This window comes from Falco punctatus, assembly GCF_963210335.1.
Source record: "Falco punctatus genome assembly, chromosome: 3".
NCBI lineage: Eukaryota > Metazoa > Chordata > Aves > Falconiformes > Falconidae > Falco > Falco punctatus.
In genome coordinates this window covers 90,462,565-90,489,546 of record NC_137582.1, presented here as the reverse complement: position 1 = coordinate 90,489,546, position 26,982 = coordinate 90,462,565, and the positions used below count along the sequence as shown (strand labels likewise).

At 46.9% G+C, this 26,982-nt stretch overlaps 1 protein-coding gene across 4 annotated transcripts in view; it reads right to left on the bottom strand.

Annotated features, from left to right (window-relative positions):
• Positions 1-26,381, bottom strand: part of ZCCHC2 (zinc finger CCHC-type containing 2) — a 57,151-nt gene extending 30,770 nt beyond the window's left edge. For all 4 annotated transcript variants that reach the window (XM_080377804.1, XM_080377805.1, XM_080377806.1 and 1 more), the window contains exon 1: positions 14,716-26,381. In XM_080377804.1, the coding sequence (XP_080233930.1) occupies positions 14,716-15,645 (930 nt within the window). In that variant the 5' untranslated portion in view covers positions 15,646-26,381. The remainder of the gene's footprint in view (positions 1-14,715) is intronic.
• Between the last annotated feature and the right edge of the window lie 601 nt (positions 26,382-26,982).

Sequence of the window (26,982 nt, the reverse complement as noted above, 5' to 3'; positions counted from 1 at the left end):
TAGAAGGTAAACAAATACCTATCTTATTAGTATTTATACAAAACAAATAAAATTCCTGGGAGAAGTGGATACTTTGGGGAGCAGATGTATATTGAAAGTTCAAAGTCTGTTCCTCTCATTCAGGATGAGAGTGGAACTGCTCCACTGAAAAACCTTCATAAAAGACAGGTAGAGGAAAAATACAGATTTTCAGACAGTACTCTTATTTTTAAATACAGGAAGCATAAGATTCTGGAAATAAATGCCAGAACATATGAGATTCTTTTTTTCCTGAAGGACTTGTGCAATATGATGAGACAAACCAGCAGCCAAGATTCCTTTGGTACAGAGGACCCCAAGACTGTCACAACAGGCAGACCAGAATGAGGAAGCACAGAGATGTCAAAAGACATCACAGTCCCCTCGCAGTTTGTGAATTCTTCAATGAACTTCCTCAGATTTGACAGATATACCAACCAAAGCTGGCTCCATCTTACTAGACCAGCTTCACATCATCTGTAGCGTGAGCACAAACTCTGGCAACTCCTAACAATACATCCAACTCATTTAGGACCCAGTAAGCACACATGCATCAAGCCTGCCCTGGGCATACTGTTAATCTGACTTTCATCAGTCATATCAACAGCAGTACACAATTAGCAAGCGAACATTCATGTGCCTTTAGACTGCACTACAGATGGTCTGAGGAACTGAATGACATTTTAGCTGTTTCATCTATATCAGTGTACAGTTTGTGTTCTACATGGTGTGTCAGTAATTTCAGGTTTCAAAGCAATCAGATTTAAAATACAAATCATGCTTTGTTTCCTCAAGATAAAACTCGCGTCAGTCCCTAGTCAGCCAGTAAACAATCTCAGCAAACTTCACTGATCAAAACTGTATTTCATGCTTCAAACACCAAATAAATTATGAGCGCAATGTCAGACATGCAATAAGAAAGGGAAAGAGCTGTGTATCAATGAGATTACGTTTTAACAGCTTTAGCAATTTCCAAGTTTAGTTTAATAATAAAAAAAAAAACAACCCACAAGCACGCTCTGGAGAAAGCTGCTTTCAGATCGCCTCGAAACTCCCATCGATACTGTTTTGTCAGACATTTAGCAACTCTGGATATAACCAAACTCAAGTACTTCACTTAACTCCTTGTGACACACTATTCAGAAAACTGAATCAAAATTGGCATTTGAGCATTAAAGTTACCCTGTTTACACTGTGATTCATTTAAGACTGTCCATAAAAAGAACTACTATGATTAACTAGCTGTGTCCAAACTATGTGAGCTAATAAATTTAGCACATATTTTGGTACGAGACTGAATGTCTTCCTGACATGAAATCAAACAACTGAACCAAGATTTCTACCAAGCTGCAGTGTCAATTCTCTGGCAGAGGTAAGGTCTTCCTTAAACTACAGCCACAGGCTTTGCTAAAAGCAGCTTTGATATCTTCCACACTGCATGTAGAAGATGACAGACATTTGGATTAACTCTGACAGAGGCTCTCAAACCATTCAGTTTGGTTTACTTTTCTAAGATGTCCTTTTCCACCTCTGAAATCATCAGCCTAAGAGCTTGAAGGCAGTGCTTCATTCATTTTAAGGAACAGGCTGAGACTTCCACCTAATCAATTACTTCTTTAAGAAAATCACAAATGGATCTAAACCCAGTTTAATTTAAAGTCAGACCTTTTGCAATCAAAGTCAGGCTACTTGTTTTGATAAATGAAAAAATAAGTTACAATCTATTCTAATAAATAATTGCTAGTTAAGAAGTCACAGAAACTGTAAGCAGATTTTAGAAGAGAGGTATGAAAATAAGATTTACTTCAAAGAGGTAGTCTGCTCAGTTCATGTCAAAGAACCATTAAATATTGCTGCTACACCTCCTAAGTGCTTCTCACGTAGCATACACATTATCTTTATAACAGTGTTCAAATATTTCTAGAGTATTACTGTAGAATGATTACATTTCTATCCATGGCAGCATTCTGTACCAGGCAAACTACATCCACATTTGAAGGCTCCCTCTAAATTGCAAAATATTAACATGGTTCAAACCTGTATTTAAACAAGTCCTGATATCAATGATTTTATAAATCATCATAACTGCAAAAAAAAAAATCCATAACTTATTCACTTGAAAAATTCTTCACCTAGAAAGTTAAACCAGTAATACATACTGCATGTATTTTGTAAACGACAGCTTTCACAATACCTAGTGGGACCCAGCAGGTAGACAGTTGGGTAATCCAAGTCAGTCATAGCTCTGCCTTACAGCTTGCAGCCTGCAAGGGTCGTTTGCATGGCAAGGTCTTGGTAGTGGCAGGGCTACAGGGATGGCTTCTGTGAGAAGATGCCAGAAGCTTCCCCCATGTCCAGTAGAGCCAATGCCAGCCAGCCCCAAGACATAACCGCTGCTGGCCAAGGCCGAGCCCATCAGTGACAGTGGTAGCGCCTCTGTGACAGCATGTTAAGAAGGGGAAGGAAAAGAAAAAAATCTGCACCAGCAGAAGAGAGGAGTGAGACTATGGGAGGACAACTCTGCAGACACCAAGGTCAGTGAGGAAGGAGGGGGAGGAGGTGCTCCAGGCAGCGGAGCAGATTCCCCTGCAGCCCGTGGTGGAGACCATGGTGAGGCAGGCTGTCCCCCGCGGCCCATGGAGGTTAACGGTGGAGGTGCAGCAGATCTCCACCTGCAGCCCAGGGAGGGCCCCACACCAAAGCAGGTGGATGCCCAAAGGCAGCTGTGATCCGTGAGAAGCCCAGGTGGAGCAGTTTGCTGGCCGGACTTGTGACCTGCTGGGGACCCACCCTGCAGCAATCTGTTCCTGAAGGACTGCACCCTGTGGACGGGACCCACTCCAGAGCAGATTGTGAAGGACTGAGGCCTGTGGGAAGGACTCACATTGGAGAAATTCATGAAGAAATATCTCCCATGGGAGGGATCCCACTCTGGAGCAGGGAAAGAGTGCAAGGAGGAAGAAGCGGCAGAAATAATGTCTGACAAACTGACTGAAACCCATTCCCTGTTCCCCTGCACCACTCAGGGGGAGAGGAAACTGGGAATTAAGTTAAGCCCGGGAAGAAGGCAGAGGCAGGGGGAAGGGGTTTGTTTCTGATTTGAATGGAAATAGATTAAACTAATTTCCCCAAGTTGAGTCTATTTTGCCTGTGATGGTAATTGCTGAGTGATCTCCCTTGTCCTTATCTTGGCCCACAAGCCTTACATTTTATTTCTTCTCCTCTGTCCGGTTGGGTGATAGAGTGGCTTTGGTGGGCATCTGGCATTCAGCCAGGGTCAAACCACCACACTATCTTAAGTGGCATCACAAGTCTTCACATTTGGTGTTAGCTACTGTGACATTCCTACATCAAACACTCACAAGGAACTACAATACAAGTGGCATTGTCAGAGCGGACAAATCCAGCATACAAGGGACTGGAAAGTCTAGGCAGTGTGGAAGGGCAACGAATGTTAAATGTGACATTGTGGGTTGCTGCCTGGTGTCAGTCACACTACAGACCCAAGTCCTTTATAACTGGGTAGGCTGCCGAGGAGTTCCTGTTGATGGTCAGGCTGTACAGTGCTAACTGTGCTAGTCATTGCGCGTCAATGAATAAAATGTATTTCCACAACACATGCAAATGTAAGGTTAATTCTTGCATAAGCCTTTGCCACCGTAAGGCTTTCCCATACAAAGATTTATTGCAGCTTGCAGTGCTGCTGATGACTAAAATACAGTGAAGCAAGAAATGTGGGTGGCCCCAAACCAGTTGCCAGGTAATTAGATAATCGCATCAATCTTTGTGACAGGCTGGAGGATTAACTACATCTCTCCTTGAAAGTGAATCAGGCTAAGAGAGCACTCTAAAATTTGTCTGCTCTCACAATCTAGACCAGAGTTTTGTATCCAAGACATCTTTCCTCATACGGCTGAAAGCAAGAACCACATTAAACCCACCTATTGCTTGAGATGTCTCCTGGGACTGTATCACGGACTGTATCACAGAATCATAGAATGGTTTGGGTTGGAAGGGACCTTCTTAACAATCATCTAGTTCCAAAACCCTTCGACATGGGCATGGACACCCTTCACTAGACCAGGTTGCTCCAAGCCCCATCCAACCTGGCCTTCAACATTGCCAGGGATGGGGCATCCACAACTTCTCCGGGCAACCTGTTCCAGGGCCTCACCACCCTCACAGTAAACAATTTCTTCCCAATAGCCAAATTAAATCTACCCTCTTCCAGTTTAAAGCCATTCCCCCTCGTCCTATCACAACAAGCCCTTGCAAAAAGTCCCTCTCCAGCTTTCCTACAGGCCCCCCCTTTAGGTACTAGAAGGCTGCTGCAAGGTCTCCCCGGAGCCTTCTCTCCTCCAGCCTCAGCAACCCCAACTCTCTCAGCCTGACTTCAGAGGAGAGGTGCTCCAGCCCTCTGGTCATCTTCACGGCCCTCCTCTGCACTTGCTCCAAAAGGTCCATGTCCCTCTTACGCTGGGGGCCCCAGAGCTGCACACAGTCTCCATGTGGGGGTCAGGAGAGCAGAGCACAGAGGGACAATCACCTCCCTCGACCTGCTGGCCATGCTTCTTTCCATGCAGCCCAGGATCCCGTTGGCTTTCTGGGCTGTAAACGCACACTGCCAGGTCATGCTGAGCTTCTCATCCACCAGCACCCCAAGTCCTTCTCCTCAGGGCTTCTCCCAATCCATTCTTTGCCCAGCCTCTATTTGTGCTTGGGATTGTCCTGACCCACGTGCAGGACCTTGCACTTGGCCTTGTTGAACTTCATGATGTTCGCAAAGGCCTACCTCTCAAGCCTGTCAAGGTCCCTTTGGATGGCATCCTTTCCCTCCAGCATGTCAACCACACCAGAGAGCTTACTGTCGCCAGCAAACCTGCTAAGGGTACACTCAATCCCACTGTCCATGTTGCCAACAAAGATGCACCAGTCCCAGTACTGACCTCTGAGAAAAGCTACTAGTCACTGGTCTCCACTTGGACGTCAAGTAGTTGACTGCAACAATCCGAGTGCAACCATCCAGCCAATTCCTTATCTACCAAGTAGTCCACCTGTCAAATCCATCTCTCTCTAATTTAGACAAAGATGTTGTTTGGGACTGTCAAATGCTTTGCACAAGTCCAGGTAGATGATGTCAGTTGCTCTTTCCTTATCCACCAACGCCGTAATCATGTCATAGAAGGCCACCAGGTTTGTCAGGCACAACTTGCCCTTAGTGACACCACGTTGGCTGTCACCAATCACCTCCTTATTTTCAATTTGCCTTAGCATAGTCTCCAGAAGGACCTGCTCCATGGTCTTGCCAGGCACAGAGAAGAGACTGGCTGGCCTGTAATTCCCCAGCTCTTCCTTTTTTCCCTTTTTAAAAATGGGGGTTGTTTCCCCTTTTCCAGGCAGCGAGAACTTCACCAGACTGCCACAACTTCTCAAATATGATGGACAGCGACTTAGCTACTTCATCCACCAGCTCCCCTCGGCTCCTGCGGAGACATTTCATCAGGTCCCGTGGACTTGTGCGCCTTCAGGTTCCTTAGATGGTCTTAGACCTGATCATCTCCCACAGTGGGCAGTTCTCACTCTCCCAGTCCCTGCCTTTGCCTTCTGCAACTGGGGCAGTATGGCTGGAGCACTTCCTGGTCAAGACTGAGGCAAAACTGTTGTTGAGTACCTCAGCCTTCTTCACATCCTGGGCAACCAGGTCTCCCATTTCCTTCCGGAGAGGGCACACATTTTCCCTAGTCTTTTTATCACTGACATCTATGGAAGCTCTTCTTGCTGCCCTTGACATTCTTGGCTAGATTTAATTCTCAGGGCTTCAGCTTTAGCTTTCCTAACCTGGTCCCTGGCTGCTCAGACAATTTCTCTGCATTCCTCCCAGGCTATCTGTCCTTGCTTCTACTCTCTGCAGGCTTCCTTTCTGTGTTTGAATTTGTCCAGGAGCTCCTTGTTCATCCATGCAGGCCTGCTGGCATTTTTGCCTGACTTCCTCTTTGTTGGGATGTATTGCTCCTGAGCTTGGAGGAGGTGATCCTTGAATACTAAGCAGCTTTCTTGGGTCCCTCTTCCCTCCATGGCTTTATACCGTGGTACTCTGATCCCTGAAGAGGCCAAAGTCTGCTCTCCTGCTCTCCTGAAGTCTAGGGGTACTTGTCTATAAAGATAAGCACCAAATGTCTGAAGTGGAGAGCCATCCTGCTCAGCAGGATGTTGCTTTGTATAACTAACATACGTGAGCTAAGCAAATCTCAGCTAGTCTACACAGGAGAGATGTTCAAACTCTGCCTCCTATTAACATAGATGGCTAATCAAAAAATGTCATGCTGGTGTTGGTTTGGCAACGTGTAATGAAATCTGTTACTGGATAGCCTACTAATCATCATGAGCAAGTGACTGATGCACACAAGTCTTCTGATGTTTGCACTGCACTTTCATAAAAGAACTATTCGTGCATCAGCTATGATGAGCACTAACAAGGGAAACCTGCTTACAGCAGCTGGACAGCTTGATTAGTTCTACATGCCCAAATATGAAAGCTTATTTTTCTGCAAGACTTCAGTAAATGTGCTGTTAGGGACAGCACTACTTAGCCTTGCAGGCTGTGCAGATGTAAATTGGCACAGCTCATTCATTCATGTATAAGTGGGAACTGGCAAACAAAAGCAGATGAAAGAAGGCATCTTGGAATAAACAAGGTCTAACTCGAGTTATCAACTACAGCACCTGTACCTTAAAGAAATTTGAGCACTATCAAAATAATCATTAATAGATGCGGTGCTGCGATTTGCTTAAAACAATCCTTACAGGCTGCCACCTTTATTGCTTCACAACTGCAACACACGGATACTAGCTCTGTAGCTACGTTAGCACAAAGGCTAAACATCCCCTCTTAAGGAGCAACAATCAACTGAAACTGTGTGTGCTATACTTGTGTGCTACCGAACCCTCTCTTGGCCACAAGCGGCAACGAGAAGCCTGACTCAAGACTGTGCAACTGTATCTACACCCCATCATCTAATTCTTCTTGTTGCTTGGATATAGAGATAGAACATCATGTCATCTTACACTTACATGGAAATCCATGCATGCACTTAATATTCACAAATGCAAACATACAGTGCAGCAATGCTTCAAAATCTGTTTAATGTTGACAACTGTTGATCAACAGATCGTGTCCCATGCAAAAAATCCACTACTGTTTTGGACAAGCTGCTAGTGAAATGCAAGATCAAGACTGAAGACAGTTGCCCAGTTGACACTGCTGCTAAGTTTATGCTTCACTCTGCAAGCTTGGAACTCTGCAATGTCACTGTCCAATTAATTTGAGATACAGAGAGCTGTCCTACAAGACTAAGAACAGAATGGGCCTAAAGATCTAAGACAAAAGATCTCTCTTTCAGCCACAGCCAGCAAACTACTTGAATGCTTCCTTGTTAACTTGTCTTTTCACATGCAGAAACAACCTCCAGAACAATAATGCTTATAGAATGCACAGAACCACAGGCTGGAGAAATGGGCTGACAGGAACCTCATGAAGCTCAACAAGGGGAAGCACAAAGTCCTGCACCTGGGGAGAAGCAGCTACAAACACCACACAGGCTGGGGCCTAATCAGCTAGAAAGTAGTTTTGCAGAAAAAGACTTATAGATATAAAAACATATATACACACATATGAAGGATGAGTGCAAAGAGGATGGAGCCAGGTTCTTCTCAGCTGCGCCCACTGACAGGCCCAGAGGCAATGGGCACAAACCGAAACACAGGGTGCTCCCTCTGAACGTCAGGAAACACTTTTTCTACTGTGAGGGTGATCAAGCACTGGCACAGGTGGCCCAGGGGGGTTGTGGATTCTCCATGCTTGGAGATACTCAAAAGCCATCTGGACATGGTCCTGGGCAGCCAGCTGCAGGTGGCCCTGCTTAAGCAGTGGGAGGTGGAAGACAAGATGACCTTTAGAGGTCCCAGCTGATCTGAGTAATTTTGTGGTTCTGTGACCAGACATAAAATCCCATAATGTGCAAAATAAAAGCCCAACTGGCTGAACATTTAGTTAAAGTGGATAATGCACAACTGCCCTATTAACTCATACCTAGTAAGCCAAACTGCATAGAGAGAATGCACAGTTGTCCAAGAGTACTTTAAGCATATTTGTTCACTGAAACTATTTTAAGAGCTCACCTGTAAGAGGTAGCAACAAAACTCTATGAGGGAGACAAAAACTTTTTGAAAAAACATCAGCTGATTCAGGGAGGAAAAGCACACATATGACAGTTTCAGCAATCACATATTGACTAACTTGTAGCACTGTGAAATCATGACGATTTGGAGACAAAGGGCATACCAACCTCTTACACAGCATTAACAACTTCAGCTATCAAGGCCTCTGGCGATTACACTCGAAGTACCAGATATGTCAGCTACAGCAGTGATTTACAGTGCTGAGGAAACACTGCACCTCCTGTTCGCTAGAAACACGGCACATTCTTTCTCTGAGTCTCATCTGCATCTGAGCTTTTAACAGGACTTAAACCAGAGTTTCAGTCCAGCCTAGCTAGCCCATGACAAAGGAGAGAACTTGAAGCTAAAGCCAGCAATGTACCAGTTGGGAAGTTCCCACACTGCCAATTTTTGCTCATCCTACAACTTCATATAATGTCAGTGCCGTTACAATTGTCTGTCGAGTGAATGAGAAGAAAATTACTTGAATGTTCAGACTGATTTAAAAAAATATTCTCACAACAGTCTAGCGTGACAGAAAGATTTAAAAAACAATTGTCCTTTAAGAGTGGTGAACTCTAGTACAATTAGTACTGAGTAAAGATGATGCCTTCATTACTACTTTTAACTACTGGCAGAGGGTAATACATCATTTTGTCCAGTTCTTGAACTGAAGAGATCTAAGCAGCAGTTTAAAAGTATTCTTTCATGTAGAGCAGCAGTTCCGAACAACAGAAAATCTCTCTGTCATGTTCTTATCTCACTCTTAAGACACTTCCCAAGACATTAAATCTCCTTTCACTATTAAAAGCATTTTTACTTTCTTCTTCCAAAAAGGACAAGATTAAGATTAAGAGGCTGAGGAAAGGCAAGAAGCTCATGAAGGAATGCAGTTTCCAGCCAGATCTCTAAGCTTGTCCTCTGCAAGCTTTGGTCTCTGAAAGTATAAACCCTTAGACTTGGAGGATACTGCAGAAATTTACCAAGTCTTGGAGGAAAAGTAGACATTCAATATTAAATATAGTTAATGGAGAATTAGCTGTAGTGTTTTCTAGGACAGCTATGGCTAGACATTGAAACTGGCAAATAAATGAAGTGACAAGAGATTTAAGTAGACAGAACCCTACAAACTTCAGTGGTTTCGTAGATACAGCCATCTTACTGTTGCTGTCTGCGTTCCTTTCTGCAGCTTTTTAGAAAGAGCTGAGTCTCCTTGGTACTCCCAGACCAGTGAGATCCTGCTATTTACAAGTCAGCACTTGGCGACACTGAAAACCGAACTACAGCTTAACAACGGTAATCTAAGTGCAAGCATTAGGAAGTCATGGGTGTATTTTCAATGCCCTTAGTGTTCATTTAATACATTGGAGAAAAAAACAGCACAGAAAACAGTGAGAGGCTAATTAACCCTGGTATAAAGGGACTCCGGGCAAGGCTACAAACTTGTCTAACACTATTTAGAGCTAAATGACTGAAACAACCAAAAGCAGTGCAAGTTTTTACTCTGCAATTTCCTGGAGCCCTAGCATGCACGTTTAGACAGAAGTCTTTCATTTTAAGCACTGTCATTCATCTAGTTATGACTTCCCTTCCAGAAGACTTCCAGTAATGTTTCTGGAAATCCTTAACTTCTGTTCAGAGTCAGAGAAATTCTGGTTCAGAGACAAAGGTGTTTGGTTCACTGAGGGAGCTGGAATACTTTTTCTCTCAGTATGCAACACTTGCAAAACATTCGTATTTTCCTGGAGCGTACCAGCATTTGAAAGATCTTTGCCAAGAGTAAAATGACATTTCTAATCCTCCTGTCTCTTATTTAAACCAGACTCTGAAGGCACACTTTTCCATAGACTCAACTCTGTAAAAATAAAAAGAATACACTGCAGCTTCAAAATGGGATTGCCTGTATTTTTGTTCTCACAGAGCTATGAGACTCCAAAATTAAGTTCTACTACCTTGTTCTGCTGCAAGTGACTGAAGATCAATTATAAAAGCACTCTTCCAATTTGCAGACAAAACATCCTATAAATAGAAGCCTACTAAGAAAAACACTCTGTAAATAGAAACTTTCCCTTTGTTTGTAAGTAGAGACTTTCGCTGTAAAGAATCCTCTAGCCAGCTAATTATAATATTATTTAGCAAACAATTATCTCCAGGAGATTGCTTATTTCAACTGAACCTTAGTTTTATTACTGACAAGTATGCCTGATCAAATGTTCCAGTGTCTAACGCAAGCCACATTTATTATGTTAGCAAATATTCAGGCCTCTTTCGGTATTTCAGCATTCTGATCTCAGATTTTGGATGGGATGGAGCAAGATAAGCAATAATGCCAAACAGCTTTGATACTGATGCACTTACTAAACAAATATAATCAACGCAAGAATTAAGCTATGTGTTCTGTTATTTAAACCAATATATATAGTGATATCACCAGAATCCTTGCACATTATTGTTTTATGACTTATGGATGTGAAGGCTGCCGATTTATTCTTACACTTCAACTATAGATTCAAAGTCCACATTCTGCACAGCTTAATGCACTGATAACTTTTTTTCCAAAAGGTGCTATTACAAACTACTTACATTTAAAAATCTGCAAATAGTATCAAGCGTTTCTACCTTAAGTAAAAAGTATTTCAGAACACTTTAAGAAGCAAAGTTTATGCAATTATAAGGCAATCCATCACACTCCAACAGTCCTATCTCTCACAACTTTTGACTCCATCAGCCATTTCCAACTCAATTTGTTAAAAGGTATCGCTAAGAAACACCAAGTTCTTCAAGGATCATTAAAATAGGAGACCAAAATGAGCAGCAGTCCTATTAATCCTTTGTCAAGAAGCGACTGTAACATGAGCTTAATCTTACCAGACCACAGAGATCCTAGCTAGAAAACATAACCCTAATCACGGGAAAAAGCAAACTGCTTTATGTTCTAGTAAATCACCCATAAATTCTTTGTAGGTGAACCTCGCAAGTTCTTCTGCTCATTATAGGTAAATGTTCCAGCTCCTTGAAACCTCAAACCAAGCCACCAGGCTGGATGTGCCACATGCAGTAACACAGCCCTTGCCATACGGAATTCACAATCTAAACTTGACAAATAAACCACCTGGTTCAATTCCAGGTCCAAACTCCATCACCTCTGCAGGCCGATTTCACATCACTGCCGCTTGCCCTAGGTGCATCGTATTTCACGGGTCATGCGAACAACATGACCCCCCTCCAGCCTGTTCAGCAGCCCGAGCTGAGAGCGCCCGGGGGTCACGGCAGGGCAGCCCAGAGCTGAGCCGGCGGCCGCTCGGCACAGAGCTGCTCGTGTGCTTTATCTGCTCGATACACCGGGCACACCGCGGCGCAAAACCTTCCCGCCAAGGCCCCGAGCTCCCCGCGCCCCGGGCAGGGCCCGCTCCGAGGCCCAAAGCCCGAGCGGCTCCGAGCGGGCGCGGCGGGGCGGGGCCGGGGGCGCTCCAGGCCCACCGCGGCGGGCGGCACGCGCCGGCACACCGCCCTCCCATTGGACGGCCGGGAGCGCGGGGCCCCTCCAACCGGCGGGACCGGCGCGTGATTGAGCCCACGCGCCGCTACGTCGGTGCGGAACGGGCGAGACCGTTCCCGTTACGCAACAGAAGTCGCCCCCCCCCCCCCCCGCGGCGGGACGGGGAGGAAACCGCCCTGCGGGCACGTGACCAAGAGCGCAGGCTCCGCCGCCGCCATCTTGAATGGGGGCGGGAAGCAGCTGTGACCATTAGTCACCGGATCCCTGCCCGGGGAAGGGTCTGGTAGGGCGGCTCGCCGGGGCCCGGCCCTTTCGCCCCCACCGGCACGGCGGGAGAGGGCGGAGGGGAACAGGGGCCGTGCCCTCACGGGGCGGGGAGGCGCCATGATCGATCTGTCCTCCCCGCAAACAAAGCCGAGAGGTCACCCCCTCCCCCCGGCCGACTCCGGGCCGGCACGGTGCTCTCCGGGTTGGGGCGTCCCTGCGCCGGTAACGGTTCTTCGGCCATCGCAGAACCTGGCTGTCTCTATTTAACAGGGGAGGAGAAAGTTCAAGCCTTTCTTCAGGTGTGGCCGTTGCAAACGTGACAGGAATCGCCCGCGCCGGGCCCCTCCCGTGCCACCGGGAAGCAGGGCCGGTGGGCGCCGGGCACCGCCAGCAGCCCCAGGGCGGGAGGCAAAGCTGCACGGAGCCGGGCAGGTTATCGTAACAGGGGGAGCCCGGCCCTCCTGACCCGAGGCCTGCCGAAGGAAAATTCAGAGAGGTCTTTATGAACTGATTAGTTTACAAATGCAAAGCCCTGAAGGCACTCAAATTTCAGAGATTAAAGCAGAATGAAAAGACTGTGGACACCTGACAGGTTTTTAAATCAAGTCCAATTTAACAGTACCACTGCATTTAGTCAGGGAAGTCTTCAACTGTGCCACTAACTCCCATTTCCTCCAGTGTCCTATCTGTGAGGGTCCCACCGTCCCCTGGGAACACGAATGGAAAATACTCAGCAGAAACCCACCAATCCCTCTATCAGCCATTATTTCCCAGAAGAGGCTCTGCTGTATTTACAATTTAACCATTAAGAAAGGAAAAAAAAGCCTACGGAAGGGATGCTGTTTCAGCCCTGTGTGGACTGGAGAATATGTGATGTGCGTGTTCAGCCAAGCTGACTCGGGTCTCTCAGCGTTCCCTGAGTAAACAAAACCACCACAGCTTGGAAAGCTGCTTTTACACTAAAGCCAGGACGCTGCATAAAGCAGACTTCAATTTCAGTAGTTCACGAGAGCCTCATCTCCTAATGAATTTGGTGGGACACACTGAGCAGCTACGACTGATTTGCCTGTTTCAGGCAGGAAGTATGTTTCCAGTTACTAGCACCTTAAATCCAGAAAGAACAGTGTCCAGTCTTACAACTTCCTGCAACTCAATCCTCTTCCCCTAAAGACAGACTTCCAGGATTCATTTTGGGATAGAGCTAGACTTGATGCAACTTAATGAGCCAAAATAAACACTTTTTGGACTTCTGCTATGAATTCATTATGATTTCAGTACCATAATGTCTACCTACTAGTTTATCACCTGCCAAATACGCTTTGGCCTTAAAAATTATACAAGCATTTACTTTGTGTGTTTGAAGGCTTAGAAAGTCATCCCTGTCTCCTCTGAGTACTCTTCAGGAACATATCCTGTCTGCCAAACATTTCTCTGCTTGGTAAAGGAGCTATTCTTTTCCTATGGCAGTCAATGTAAAAGGGTTTTCTAGGAGTGGCAGAACTAGATAGCACTGCAAGTAAACCTGGAAACAAAACTCAAAAAAAAAAAAAACAACCCTTACTGTTTTGTACCTTCTTCTGTTACGCATCCGATGAAAACCTGATGCGTTCCGTTGAACAGCATTACAAACACCTATCTTCCAGCCCTTTCTTCCCCTTTACATGAGAGGCCATCTATAGACCAAAACCCACAGAGCTCCAAGATGATGTCTTGGTTGCATAAATATGGGGCAGATTTTAAAGTCAATGCTCACCAAGAGGGCAGCAATGAATGGCACCGGGGGAGAACCATAGTTTAAACACAGCTGCTGCACAAGAGAATGCTTCAGTGCCACTCACTGAAAGTCTTCACTCTTGGTGACAACCACCTTCTAGCAACAAGTGGCACATCTGCTTTCAAGATGTGCTTTGCTGTTTCCTGACAGACACCCAGAAATTCAGCTTTTCTCTGAACAGAAGCTCCAGCTGTGACATTTTAATTTGCAGCTTTAGTAGAATGATTACCACCCCTTCCCAAACCTCATCAGCCACCCTACTGAAGATGGCTTTTCAGAGAACCAGCCTTAGAGCCGCTCACCCCTAACTGCTGCCTGATCCTTGCCAAGTCCAAGCTTAAGTCTCATTTGGGAGGAGGGAGGAGTGCAGGTTCCATATAAAAACTATTTCAACGTGTTCTACTGTTTTAAGCTGCTACAGAACGCTCTTCTTAAAACATACGGTTTCTATATAGCATTACTATTCTTTTCACAAGTTTAGTCAAGCTTGTCAGTTGTACTCCTGCATCATACAACTTCTTCAGTGGCCTACAGCGTGCGAGGCTGCCAGTCAAGCTGCAGCAGTGCACGGCACCCTGGGCTCCGGCAAGGCAGGGTTCAAAAGGCAGTGCTCCAGAAAGCATGGCAGGCTAGAAAAAGAAACCCTGCCTCCCCGGTTCTACTACGTCACAGTCAGGCACTGTTATGTCACAACAAGAAATTCGTACTAGACACTCCACACAGCAGCTGGTGGGGGTGGCCGGGGCCTACACTGCCATGGGGGGCGGGGGGGCAGGACGAGTAAGGAGGCGAGACGGGAGGGGCCACATCCCAACGGGGGGCTTCGGGGAAAGGCAAGAGGCCGCCTTCAGCTCCTGGAAAGTCGGGAGGGGGTGAAGGAAGGAGGAGGAAACCGCCTGATGAGATGGCGCAGCGGGAAGAGACCAGGACGCGGCGTTACCTGGGCTTGGTGGCGACCGAAGCCTTCCTCTTCCTGGTCCCCGCACAAGGCCCGCCGCAGCCTCTCCAGGTGCTCCCGCAGGGTGACCCGCTGGTGGAATGAAAAGGCCGGGTGCAGCGAGGCCATGGTGAAGAGCAGGAGCAGCTCCTCCTGCGCGCCGAAGCCCAGGCCCTGGGCGGCGGGGAGGCCGGCCTGCCCGTTTTCTCCAGCTCCGTCCATCACCACCACCACGTCCTCCTCCTCGGCCCCCTCCTCCTCGGCAGCGCCCGCCGGGGGCCGCCGCGCCGGGCAGCTCTGCAGGATGGAGTCCACCTGGGGCAGGAGGCGGTGGAGGCGGCCGGCGGCCTCGCGGTTCTCGGAGCCCAGCAGGGCCAGGTAGACGATGAGCTTGGAGCGCACGGCCGGGTCGCGGAAGTCGCCGAGCTGCCCGGGGTCGCTGAGCCCGTTGGCCTTCGCCTCCGAGTCGCGGAGGCAGTGGTAGTCCTTGCGGGCCAGGTCCTCCAGGCAGGAGCCCAGGAACCGCAGCTCCAGCGGGTTGCACAGGTCCAGCAGCCCCACCATGAACTCCAGCCGCTGCGCCGAGCCCAGCACCAGCCCGAACCACTCGTACACCGTCTCCTTGTCGGTGCGGGCCGCCGCCGAGCCGGGCCCGCCGCCGCCCGGAGCGGGGAGCGCGGCGGGGGGGGGCGGCGGGCCAGGCCCAGGCCCCGGCCCCAAGCCGTGCAGCTGGCTCGGCCTCTCCAGCCCGCACCCCCTCCCCGCGGCGGCGCCCCCGCGGGCCGGCGCCCGGGGCACCTGCTGCAGCTGGAGGTGACAGTCCAGGGCGCCGCCGGGCTCCTTCAGCCCCAGCCCCGCGGCTGCCGCCGCCGCCTCTTCCGCCGCCGCCGCCTTGTGGCTCGTCTGCTTCAGGGGCAGCTTCATCTTCAGCATCCTCGGCGCGGGGGGGACGCGTGCATCCGACGGGGCCCGGCTCCGGGAGGGGGCCCGGCCCGGCGGCGGGGGACGCGGCGCGGCGTGGCCGGCGGTCAGGAGGAGCCGCTCATGCTGCCGCGGGCCCGCCGGCGCGGGAGAGGCGCGCGCAGGGGCAACGGTCCCGGCGTGTGCGCGCGTGGGGAGTGGGCGGGAGGGTGGGGGAAGGGCGGGCCTCGCTCGCGGCGGCTGCGGCTCCTGCAGCGGTTCCCCCTCCCCCCGCTTTCCCCAGCGCCCGTGCGCGCGCCCGGCGGCCCTCGCGCGCGCGCAGAGCCGGAGGCGGCCGTTGGCGCTCGCGGCCCCGGCCGGCGCGGAGTGAGCCCGAGCTGCCGACGGGGGCAGGGCGGGGGGACGCGGCCGGGAGGGGGCGGCCGGGGCGCGCTGCTCCGCCTATCAGCGCCGCCGACGTCAGCGCGTTCGCCCGCGTGCGCGGCGCCCGCCGCCGGGGCCTGGGCAGGGCGGAACTGCGCGCGCTGGGCCGGGCATGCGGCAGCCGCCGCGCCTCAGCCGGGGCGGGCGAGCCGGGGTCCCGGGGCCGGTGCCCTCTGCGCCAGCTCCGGCATGCCTCCCTCGCAGGCGCCGCTCCGTCCGCAGGGCGGGCCCGGGGCCGCGGCCTCGCTGTCGCCCGCGCTGGGCCGGCGCCGTGCCGCGGGTCCTGGAGGCGAGGCAGCCCTCGCTCCCTCGGCCGGGCCGATTCTCGGTTCTTAGTAAGCGGAGAGCGGCGGTGCGTGACCCCGGGCCGCGGGGGCTGGGCCGGGCCCGTCGCGGCGCCCTGAGGCGGAGGTGTGCCGGGCGGTGTGGCCGCGGGCACGGAGCCGTGCCCCCCGCCCCCAGCGGGCCGGTGCCCGCGGCCTGGCTCCTGGCTCGGCCTCGCGTGTGCCTAACGAGCGCAATTGGGAGCAGCTCAACAGCTCACCTGAGGCCGGTCGAGGAACAAACCTCCCTATTGTGCAGCTGAAAGATTCTCCTCGAATAAGGCCAGGTGCTGACTGAAGGCTGGGCTCTGGTGTGCAGGGGCACACGGATTTACCCACGCCAATGGAACAATGGTCATCACTGAAACATGGCTGCTACAGGCTTTTACGTTTCCAAAGCAGCTGAAACTATTGGCATTGTAAGATGTCCCATTTTTAAATTACTGCTGTACAGTATCATGTGGCTTTCTACCGGGTTGTTTTGCAGCAGGGAAATACAGGGAGTATTACATAAAAAGGTATGGCAGAACAGCTTAGGGATAGTGTGGCCTGAAATAGCAGGCTTGCTCCATTCTCATTCCTCCTGTTCTGTTCCAAACTGTGGTGATCCATGACGACGAAGAGCCTACAATTACAAGATTAAGCAGTACTCTTGAGTAATCAGAAAGTTGCAATGCTCCTTACTTTGGTTTCCACACGTACATAAAGACAGTATATTTGAAATCGGAGTCGAGCCCATGGCTTGCGGGACAACACACTGAAGAACAAAATGTGTTTTAATTACAGTTATGCAAAGCAGCATCCTTGAACTGCTTACAGCAACCAAGTGTAAATTGCCAATGCTAACTCCCCCTTATCTGTCTGTCCAGTAGCTTATCACGCTAACAAAGAAAGAGCCTGCTTATTAAACTATAATAATCTGCATGACATTTACTTAATCTTGCACGCATCATTTAGATTTGCTACAAAGCAGTCTCAAATGGTGGTTTTAGAATAAACAATGTCCTGCATTTTTATATATATGCAGCAAGCATATGTTTTATTTTAAAAAATTAAAAGGACTAACCTGCAGGTAATGTGTTAGGTTTATACGTTCCTAGTTGCCACTTGTTCCTCTTCTAGTAACAGAAATGCGCTTGAACCTGACTCACTGCAGCTCTCTTCATTCGTTAGCATCACAGCAGCGCTGTCACTGTTGTCAACCGCTTCTTCCAGGATGTGTGGAATCAGGAGTATAGTGAGGAGTGTGAAATGGGTCAAGTTTTACGCTTTCATCCTGGACCGCCAGCAGTTCTTTGCTGGTCCCAGCACCAAGAGGGAGAAGAACAGGTGCTAATAAACCCATTTTGTCCTTTTTTATTTTATGCTGTTGGCTGGCCTGGCTGAACCTGTGAATTGTTCCAGATCCCTACAGCTATTAGTCCAAGCAGCTATCATAATACCTCAGGATAATATTTTCTTACATTGTCATTATGAAGTAGTAATTCTAGAATTACAGCAGTTCTTGTCATATTGTCATTATGTTTTTTTTTCAAAGAAAAATTACCATGACTATCTCAGGGGATGTGCCAAGCTGGAATCATGGAAACAGAAACAAGGCTTGAGGTTTCTGCTTAGTAGTTAGAATAAAGATAGTTAGCCTGAATAGAATTTGCAGGATCAGATTTACAATGATCTGATGTTAGAAATAATGTTTCCTACTTTAACAATATGTGATTCAAATAAAATGTGACACAGCTCCAAACAGATAACATCACAGAGACTGAAAAAGGAATTTAATTCTGGGGCAAGGGGAGGACGGGGATGACAGAAAGAGAAGGTCCGCTGCTCCATCCATAAATCCAGAAAGGTAAGATAAATGACACCTGTATAAGGGTAATGGTTGAAAGTATATTCCATGGGTCCAGAAACTACTTGTGCCCATCCTTGTTTGTTGTAGGTCCCAAGCTAATACTTAGTTTCACAAATAAGCTTAAGAACCTGATTAACTCAGCTCTTCTTAATTTCCCCTTTCTTAATAGCTTAAACTGTGATACTTGTGAAAAACATATGTGAAAGACATGAAGTCAGGAAAATTAAAAAAAAAAAAAACAAAAAAAAAAAGGAAAAGGAATAGGATAAGAAAGCAAAAAGAAGAGAAAGATATTCCAAGATTTCAGTAGCTGAGGGGGTTGGCAGCAAGAGGACAATGTGGAAAGAGAACTGAAACTAAAGTGCCCAGGAGAAATGAAAGTGAGACTCAGGGCTGTGAATGGAAGGAGGACACAGTGGGGAAACTTGCGAACACTGACAAGCCCGCACAACAGGAGAGGCTACTATAAAATTTTACTTGCCCAGAGCAGCTGCCCTTGAGGTTTTTTAATCTGTTTTTCTCTAAAAAAACATATAGCTTGCATAGATCTTTAATGACTGTTGGGCCCACAGTCACACTGACTTAAGAGTGAGCACAGTACAGAGCCTTAGAGCGAAAAATGTGTCTGTAATCTCTGAGTTAAAAGCCAGGTGAATCCTGATGCAACACAGGGCAGGCAGGGGAGCAGGCAGGGCAGCAATGCCAGTTTGGGAGCCCCGCACCCTTGCTCTGGGAAGCGACACTCATAAGAGTGCAGCAGGGGTCCAGTCTCACACCCCCGTCAAGGGCCAGAAACGTGTCCCGCAGAGCAAGGTGCCCTGTCCAAGAGAGTTGCCGTTGCCACAGCTGGATTTGCAGTAATAGGACCAGTCTGAGTCTTCCTCCACCTGCAGTTTTTTCACCTCTATAGCATAACCCCTGTTCAAATTATCAAAGCCTCAGAGCCTTCTGAGTGCACAGAGGCTTCGTTGCTGATCTAGAGATGTTGTCCTTATTGATAGATCCTCCTGTGAACCTGGCTGCCGCAGGCTGCTGGCTCAGCTTTTACACCTAGCTGTGACCATCACAGTTTGGATGAATGAGCTGTGGAGAACACCGAGACACACAAGCCGAGGAGACCCGTTTCCTGCACTTTGTGTGTCACTGCACTGCGTACAGGCAGCCACAATGTGTCTTTTGAGTAGAAAGCCTCCCTTACCAAGTTCTTACAAAGAGGTCATCGGCATTGTGGGGTTTTTGTTCAGCAGGCCTAAAACTTCTCCAGCAGTGCTTTTAGAAGGGAGAAATCCATTAAGAAGAATAAAAAGCATGCGCTGGGACACTGGACTGAATGCTGAAGCTAAAGGAGGAACTAACAACATAACCTTCAACACGATTCACATACATTTCTTTTGTTTGTTAAATTATCCCATCTTTTTTCCAATATTGACTTCTGACCGAGGCAAAGAGTTTCCATTAATTTCAACAACATATAAACCCAATTTCATATTCTCAGTTTATTCGTTCCGTAACCATTGCTCTGGATCTGCTAAAACTGGCTTGTGAGGGTGTGAATGAGGTTAATCTGTGGCCCGTTTAAAAATCAGATAGGAAAGCTGTAGTATATATTTTTTTATTTAGAGTAGTGTATATAAATAATTCATATATATCAGGAAATATTTTTTTTTTGTCATGTTGATACTGCTCCCCAGCTACCATCTCTGCTATTAGTGTTTTCACTTTCACAACAAGCTGTAACAAACGGTGAGGATCTTTGCATGGATTCCCATACTACAGGTTAGAAGATGTGTAAACAGGGAAAAAAGCGCTTCCTTTCCTCCTTTGTTCCCTTTCCTCCCCTTTCCCAGAATACAGGAAGATCAACTGTGTCTTTATACAAAGTTTTCAAATGTCTTTAATTTATTGTCAGTAATACGGACTATTGCCTGGTCTCTCAGCCAAACTCCCAAGAGGTAAGGGAATCACTTCAGGCAATGTCACACAAAAAAACAACCTGGAAGAAAATATAAGCTCCTTGGAGCAATTTTGCCGACTCATGATTTGTCATTTATCTCATGATGGTGTATTTTTTCAGTATCTTACCTTCCATGAAACAGAAGGAAGGGTTACCTTTTGGCCCTGACATCTAGACGAAAAAGTCTTGAGAAGATGACAACTTGAAGTTTGCTGAAAATAAAACCTGACAAATCAATAGGTTGTTATTTTTTAATTATTATTATTATTATTATTATTACTGGTTTGATGGGGTTTGAATATTTGAGCTGTCTTATTCTTTCTTTTGGCCTCTTTTTCAGCAGAGGTTGAACAAGCTTATATTTGAAAACTAAAGATATGTTTAAGAAATAACATTCTTTTCCATATGCTTTTAAGGAATGAAGACAGGCATTTTTAGGACTTTATATGCAATATCACTAGTAAAATGCAGAAGATGACCCATAGTCCTAATTATGTTAGCATGCTGTGCAGAAATACACATACGATTTTAAGCACAGATTAGAAGGTTTTGGGTTTTAAGTTACTGAAAAATAAGTTCCATGCAGGCAGAGGGTGTGTTCCCAGGATCAACTTCATGATGAAAGACTATTTCTAAAGTCAAAGTGGTTGGTTATTCATTTGCAAAGGTCACCTGTCCCAGGCCTCTGTGGCAAGCTTGCCCATAAAGGTGCTGTTATGAAACATGGTTGCAAATTTCAGCTCACTGTTGAAGGGAAGCTGAACTGAAGCCACAGTCTTTCTTTTACGTAACTGTTAAAGGTGAATTATTACTATTTTCACCTGGATGCATCTCAGAAATGTATGAAAGAAACATTACCAAGCTGCTAAGATAGGGGGGCCTATTTCAACTTTTGTGCAAATGGAGCAGGTTCCTTACCTGCACGGTGTTCCAGCCTGGGGTACACAGGGCAGTCTGTATCAGTTTGCTTTTCTCCATATAAACTAATAAACAAAAATTACCAATAGAATTTAAGGAGACTTAAGGATACAGTCACACTGGGATATTCCCATGAATTGGCTCTTCTGACCAGCAGTTTCATATAGTCAGATAGAATCATAGAATCATTTAGGTTGATGAGACCATCAAATCCAACCACTAACCCATCACTGCCAAGCCCACCACTAAACCACGTCCCTAAGCACCACGTCTACACAGTTTTTAAACACCTCCAGGGATGGTGATTTCACCACCTCCTGGGCAGCCTGTCCCAGAGCTTGACAACCCTTTTCGTGAAGAAATTTTCCCTAATATCCAATCTAAACCTCCCCTGGCACAACTAGAGGTGGTTTCCTCTTGTCCTATCGCTTGCTATTTGGGAGAAGAGACCGACCCCCACTGCCCACAGTCTCCTTTCAGGTATTTGTAGAGAGCAATAAGGTCACCCCTGAGTCTCCTCTTCTCCAAACTAAACGACACCAGTTCCCTCAACTGCTCCTCGTAAAACTTGTGCTCCAGACGGTTCTCCAGCTTTGCTGCCCTTCTCTGGACATGCTCCAGCACCTCTACATCCCTCTTGAAGTGAGTGCACCAAAACTGAGCACAGGATTCGAGGTGCAGCCTCACCAGTGCAGAGTACAGGGGGGCGATCACTGCCCTGGTCCTGCTGGCCACACTATTACAGTGACAGAAATTCTCAGTGGGATTTTCCCGTCACAGAGCACAGCCTGCACTGATTCTGATCACGCGGAGTTCAAGCCAGTATAAATTGTGAGGTATCAGGGTACATTGTACCCAGAACTGAAATTTACACACAAAGCTACTACCTGATCTAGATGACAATTCAGGTTTGGGGAGGAAAGCAACGGGATTTTCAACACCATTCAGCACTGGGCTTTCTAATGTTCCAGCATGGACAGTGGTGAAATGGCCTTGACGCCAGGGAGTTACAGGTGAACCATCACCGTGAGCTTTCACAATGAGCAGCAGCACATGAACTCCTGTACGTGGGCAATCTGCACACACAGCTCAGCTAACACCAGGGCTTCGCTGTCGTGGCAAGCCCTACTTAAGTAAGACCATTAGACAAGACCATTTAAGTGCATGCCCAAACCAGTCTCTGTTCTAGTTAGCAATGAAGTACGTCCTTAAGTGTAAGGCGGTGAAATTTAAACACCTACACAAAGAAGAAAAGGCTCAGGCCACCTTAAACATCTGATGAAAGTTAATCAAAATCTGTTCTGAACTGAGGGCTGGCAGGAGGAATGTGGGTGTGGCTGAGGCACGCAAGAGTCTAAGCACCAGGCCTGCTTGATACCAGTCATGTACATGATAATTAGGTAGGCAACGAGCATCCAGGAATCAAGCTCTCCTGAGAGGTTTATTGACTAGGTTATTTTATAAACTTTATCCCTGGGCCAAGAGGAGGAGAAAAGCAACCTGCCAATCAAACCGTAAGGAAGCATCGTGTGCACTGGACATTCTTCAGAGCAAAATTCTCACCGGTATGCACTCAAATGTACCAGGGAAGAAACACTACATCCTGACCTTTAAAATGTGCAGTCACAGTCACAGAGGCCCAAGGATGCCAGTGTGAGCTGCAAAAGAGTCATGAGTCACTTGTGAGATTTGTACTGCAGAAGGAACACGTTATCCCTTCGCTCTGCTGGTAGTGCCAGTCTCTTTCTGTCTTAAATGATCCATCTGCTGCTGCCCAAATTAGACACACAGCTCTCGCTATCACTGTGCAAAGTGGTCGCTGACAGTGCTCAGAGCGTGACATTCTCTGTAGCTCAAGCCTTGCTTAGCATCTCACCTACAGCCAGGGAAACCCCCTTGTGCCAAGCGTGGCTTGTGTCCCATCAAAGCCCTCAGAAGAGGAACTGTGGCTGCAGCTGCCAGAGCCAATTTGTCAAGGCCAATACCCTGTAGGTCTTTGCCAGCAAGCTGGGCTGAAGGAGAAAAGGAGAGATCTTCCTTTGGGGTGGGACTTGCTGTCACGAGCCTGTGGACAAGGTGGGGTCTGGTGGGAAAACGAACACCTCAGCTGCACAGCTCAGTGCTGCTGGGGGTGTGAGGTGGTCAGCTGCTACTGCTTATTTGTCTTCTGCCCCACACAACTCGTTTGGCTCAGGGCACACGACATCACTGTTCAAAAAATGCTTGAGCTTCAGCTCGCCTTGGTATGCTGTTGCTGTTTGTTTGCATCCACTGCATGCATTAACTTGAAAACAATGCAGGAGTGCTTACCAGAGCAGGTGTTACACACTGCCATTCAGGTATTTTAAAGTAGGTTGTGATAATCCATAAATATATGGACCCATATATATACATAAATCCATATAAACCCATAAATATATATGTGATAATCCACATAAATCCAAAGAAGTGACCTTCACTTTTGTTATGCTTTCTCCTGCAATGTATGTATTTATACTGAGGTGCCCATAGTTCAAATTATCTATCCTTGAAAGTTTCACTATTTGCTCTTTGGGGATGTCCAGTGTTCGGTTCAGGTGTGAATCCCTGCTCGTAAAACAGAAGTTCTCCATTTGGCAGCCTCTCAGGAATAAAACAGGGAATTGGAAATCTGTTGGTGGGTAGGTGTTTCATACTGGAGGAGTTCTGGCTTTCCACTTCTGAAGAATGAGTAGGTTGCCTTGAAATAATGACATTTGTGGAAGCTCTTTAAGTCTGATATGTATTTATTAGGATTTTATGGCATATAAGTGGGATGGCTTACAAACTGGGATATATGAGAAAAAGCATCACGAAATTTATTCTGTAAAAAAGAAGTAATTCAATGAATTAGTTGAGTGGATACCTCCTACAGAAAAAAAAAAAAAAAAAAAAAGAAACCTACATAAGCTCTTTTTCCTACTGAAATTAATAGCCCCACTTCAGTGGTTTTTAAAGGACCAAGGCATCAAATTTGGTGTTTAAAGTCAAAATCTCAAACCCTGAGCAAACCTGGTTGTACAGGAAATAGCTAAAGCATCTGCGGGCACTGAACACCAGTATGGATCCTTGGAGCTACTGGTGCAGCCCATGGGAGGGCAGCACTGCCCTCAGCTCAGCCAGGCTCCAGCCTCACCCCCTGGGGCCTCGTAAATTCCCATGAAAGGCCTTCCTCTGGTTGGGTGCTGTGGTTATTTTGGTGGTAGTGCCCGGTCTCAGGAGCAGCTGAGAGTTTCCTTTTCGATAAGGAAGAAGAGTAATTTCTAAGTGGAGGATACAGAGCATCTTCTGTATGTCAGTGGGTGCTCACCTCATTCCCACTCCAGTTCAGCCAGGGCACTCCAGCATATGCCTAGCTTGAACTTGCATGTAAAAGTGATGATGTTTGTGCTTTGTTTAGCAAAGAGAGATGTTTCATCTGGTTGAAGCCAAAGCCTTTTTTATTTTATTATACTTTTTTTTATTTTTCCTCTGTTACAGGCTGTCCTTAGTAATTGAAGACAAGTGAAGGGTCACAAATTACCCCATTTCACCCTGCCTCCATTTCATCCCTACCTCAAGGGATGTTTTCAACAAGATATAATTACCATCCACAATCATCTACTAACTCCTGAAATAATAGTTAGCCATGCCTAGCTTTCTCTAGCATGTACAGAAAAAGCAATCAGTATTTGAAAGAGGAATACCCTTTCTTTCCCAGGAATCTGGAAAGTATTTCAGGCTCTGAAGAACTAAAAAGCCTGGCTGAAAAATCATCGGTAAAAGGCTGGTTTCTAATTTAATACATTTAAAAACTTTTCTGTCAAAAAACCTCTTAGCATCTTCTTCTCAATTAAGCAACTCCAGATTTACTGACTAATGCTTAATCCCATTTTTTCTCCTCTCTGTGCCATTTTATTCACAACTGCTCTTCCTCCTTAAATACTTGCCACTGGATATCAATGAGATTCAGATGCCTTTTGATGACCTTTGAACGTCATTCCGTTAATAAAACTGCTCTTAGCCAAATGATGTTTTCTTGCTGTGACACGTGCCAAATCTCTAAGTCCCTCCACCTTGAGCCATACTTTCCACTTTTGCAACGTTGCCCAAACAAGGTTGCTCAGTGTCTTTTCTGAAGAGGTCCTAATATTGCCTGCTGCAAGCGAAGACATCACCTGTAGAAGTCAGGCTGCCTCAAGGACAACGTGAATGGAGCCTGGGGTGCCACCAAGATGGGCAGAGAAGATGCTTCCAGAGCTGGCTGGCGTGGGACCAGTGTGGACTACCATGTTTCCCTCAGGTCTCTATTCAAGAACTCCCTTTTCTTCTATGCTAGACCTGATTATCCATTTTAGTGATAAACTCATTTTACCATGACAAAGTCTTCCTCTGTATTTGTGCAGTGGCCAAGGCATTGACTGAAGCATCTAGAAAGTAATAAGATACATAATAAAATAGTAATTAGGAAATCCTCCTTTAGTCAGGGACACATGTTGCTTTCTATATGCCTGGTGTACTTTGAGATACTAAAAGAATAGCAAACTGTAACACTTTGAGTTTGCCTGAAGATGATGAAAAAGCCCTGATGATAGAAGGCTTAAATTGGAAAACATTGTGAGCACACAGTCCACAATGCAGCATTCTTATCTATCTTGACAACCAGCTTTATCACCTCCCAGAGAAAAAGTAGCAAAATCAGTTAAATCAAATGAATTACTGTTGCAACCTTTTGCAGGGTCCCTAAAAAGGCACTCCTGCTCCTTGGGAAAGGATGTGCTGTGCCTGCATTTTAAATCATGTCAAGAGTTTAACTTTTTACCAATTTAGTTACTAGTCAGTGTCAGAAACCAGTTGCAAGTCCCTCCAGCCTGAGCCATCCCTTCCGCTCTTGCAACATTTTGCCCGATTTTTTCTTTCTCTTCCTTTGCCATTTTAAAGGATCTCTGGGGATCACCCTTCTTCAGTCCTGAACACCCTATTTAAATACTTATATAAACAAAAAATCTTTGAAATGCAAACATCTAGCTTGCATATGTAGCTTAAATCCAGTATCTAATGAATCCAAGGGGTTCCCAGCTCCCTCAGTTCCTATGGACATCAGACTCTGACTATTTAAAAATTCTATTGTCTTAGGAGCTCATGTTTTTTAAGCACTTAAGAGAGCATAGAAATGAACATGGGAAAAGCCAAAGGAATGTCACAGAAACATGAATTTCAAACTGCAAGTGCCAAAAAAAGTGAACACTTCTTTTTCTTTTAAATAAGCTTGCAACTATAAGGGGGGGGGGGGAGGGGGGGGGGGCGGGGAAATGTTGAAACTGATTTGAGACATGCAGTTAACAAAAGGTTTCCCCTCACTAGATCTCTGGAAATGCTTGGCCTTTTTTCCCCCATCTGCAAAGTGCTTTTCAAACATTGTTTACCTAATCTTAACCCTCTTCTGGAGGACTGACGGGAAATCACTGCGCTTTTTTTCAAGGTGTAGAAATTGAAACAAACATGGCTAAGCCTCAGCATTTAGGTATTTATTCCCAGTGGGTGTAATCTCTTTGGCAGTTCCATCTTCAGGACTGATGGCTGGAGGCAGCAACTGGAGGGGACATGAACAAGGAAATTAAAAAGTTTCCAGAGGAAGGGATCTTTAATGGAGAACAGGGCTTGAGGGAGAAGGATATGTAAGCTGGAAAGATGCTCAGGAGTGGGAACAGTTATTTGGAAGCCCCATAAAATGTCTAAGAGGTAAAGTAATATACGTAGGCCTGGCAGAGCAGGGGGAGGTGAAGATGGTGCCTCAGAGGAGCATGCACGGGAAGGAAGGGAAGGGCGAGTTGGCTGTGGATTAACCCTCTCCTGTCTGTCTTCCTGTCTCCCATCTGTGA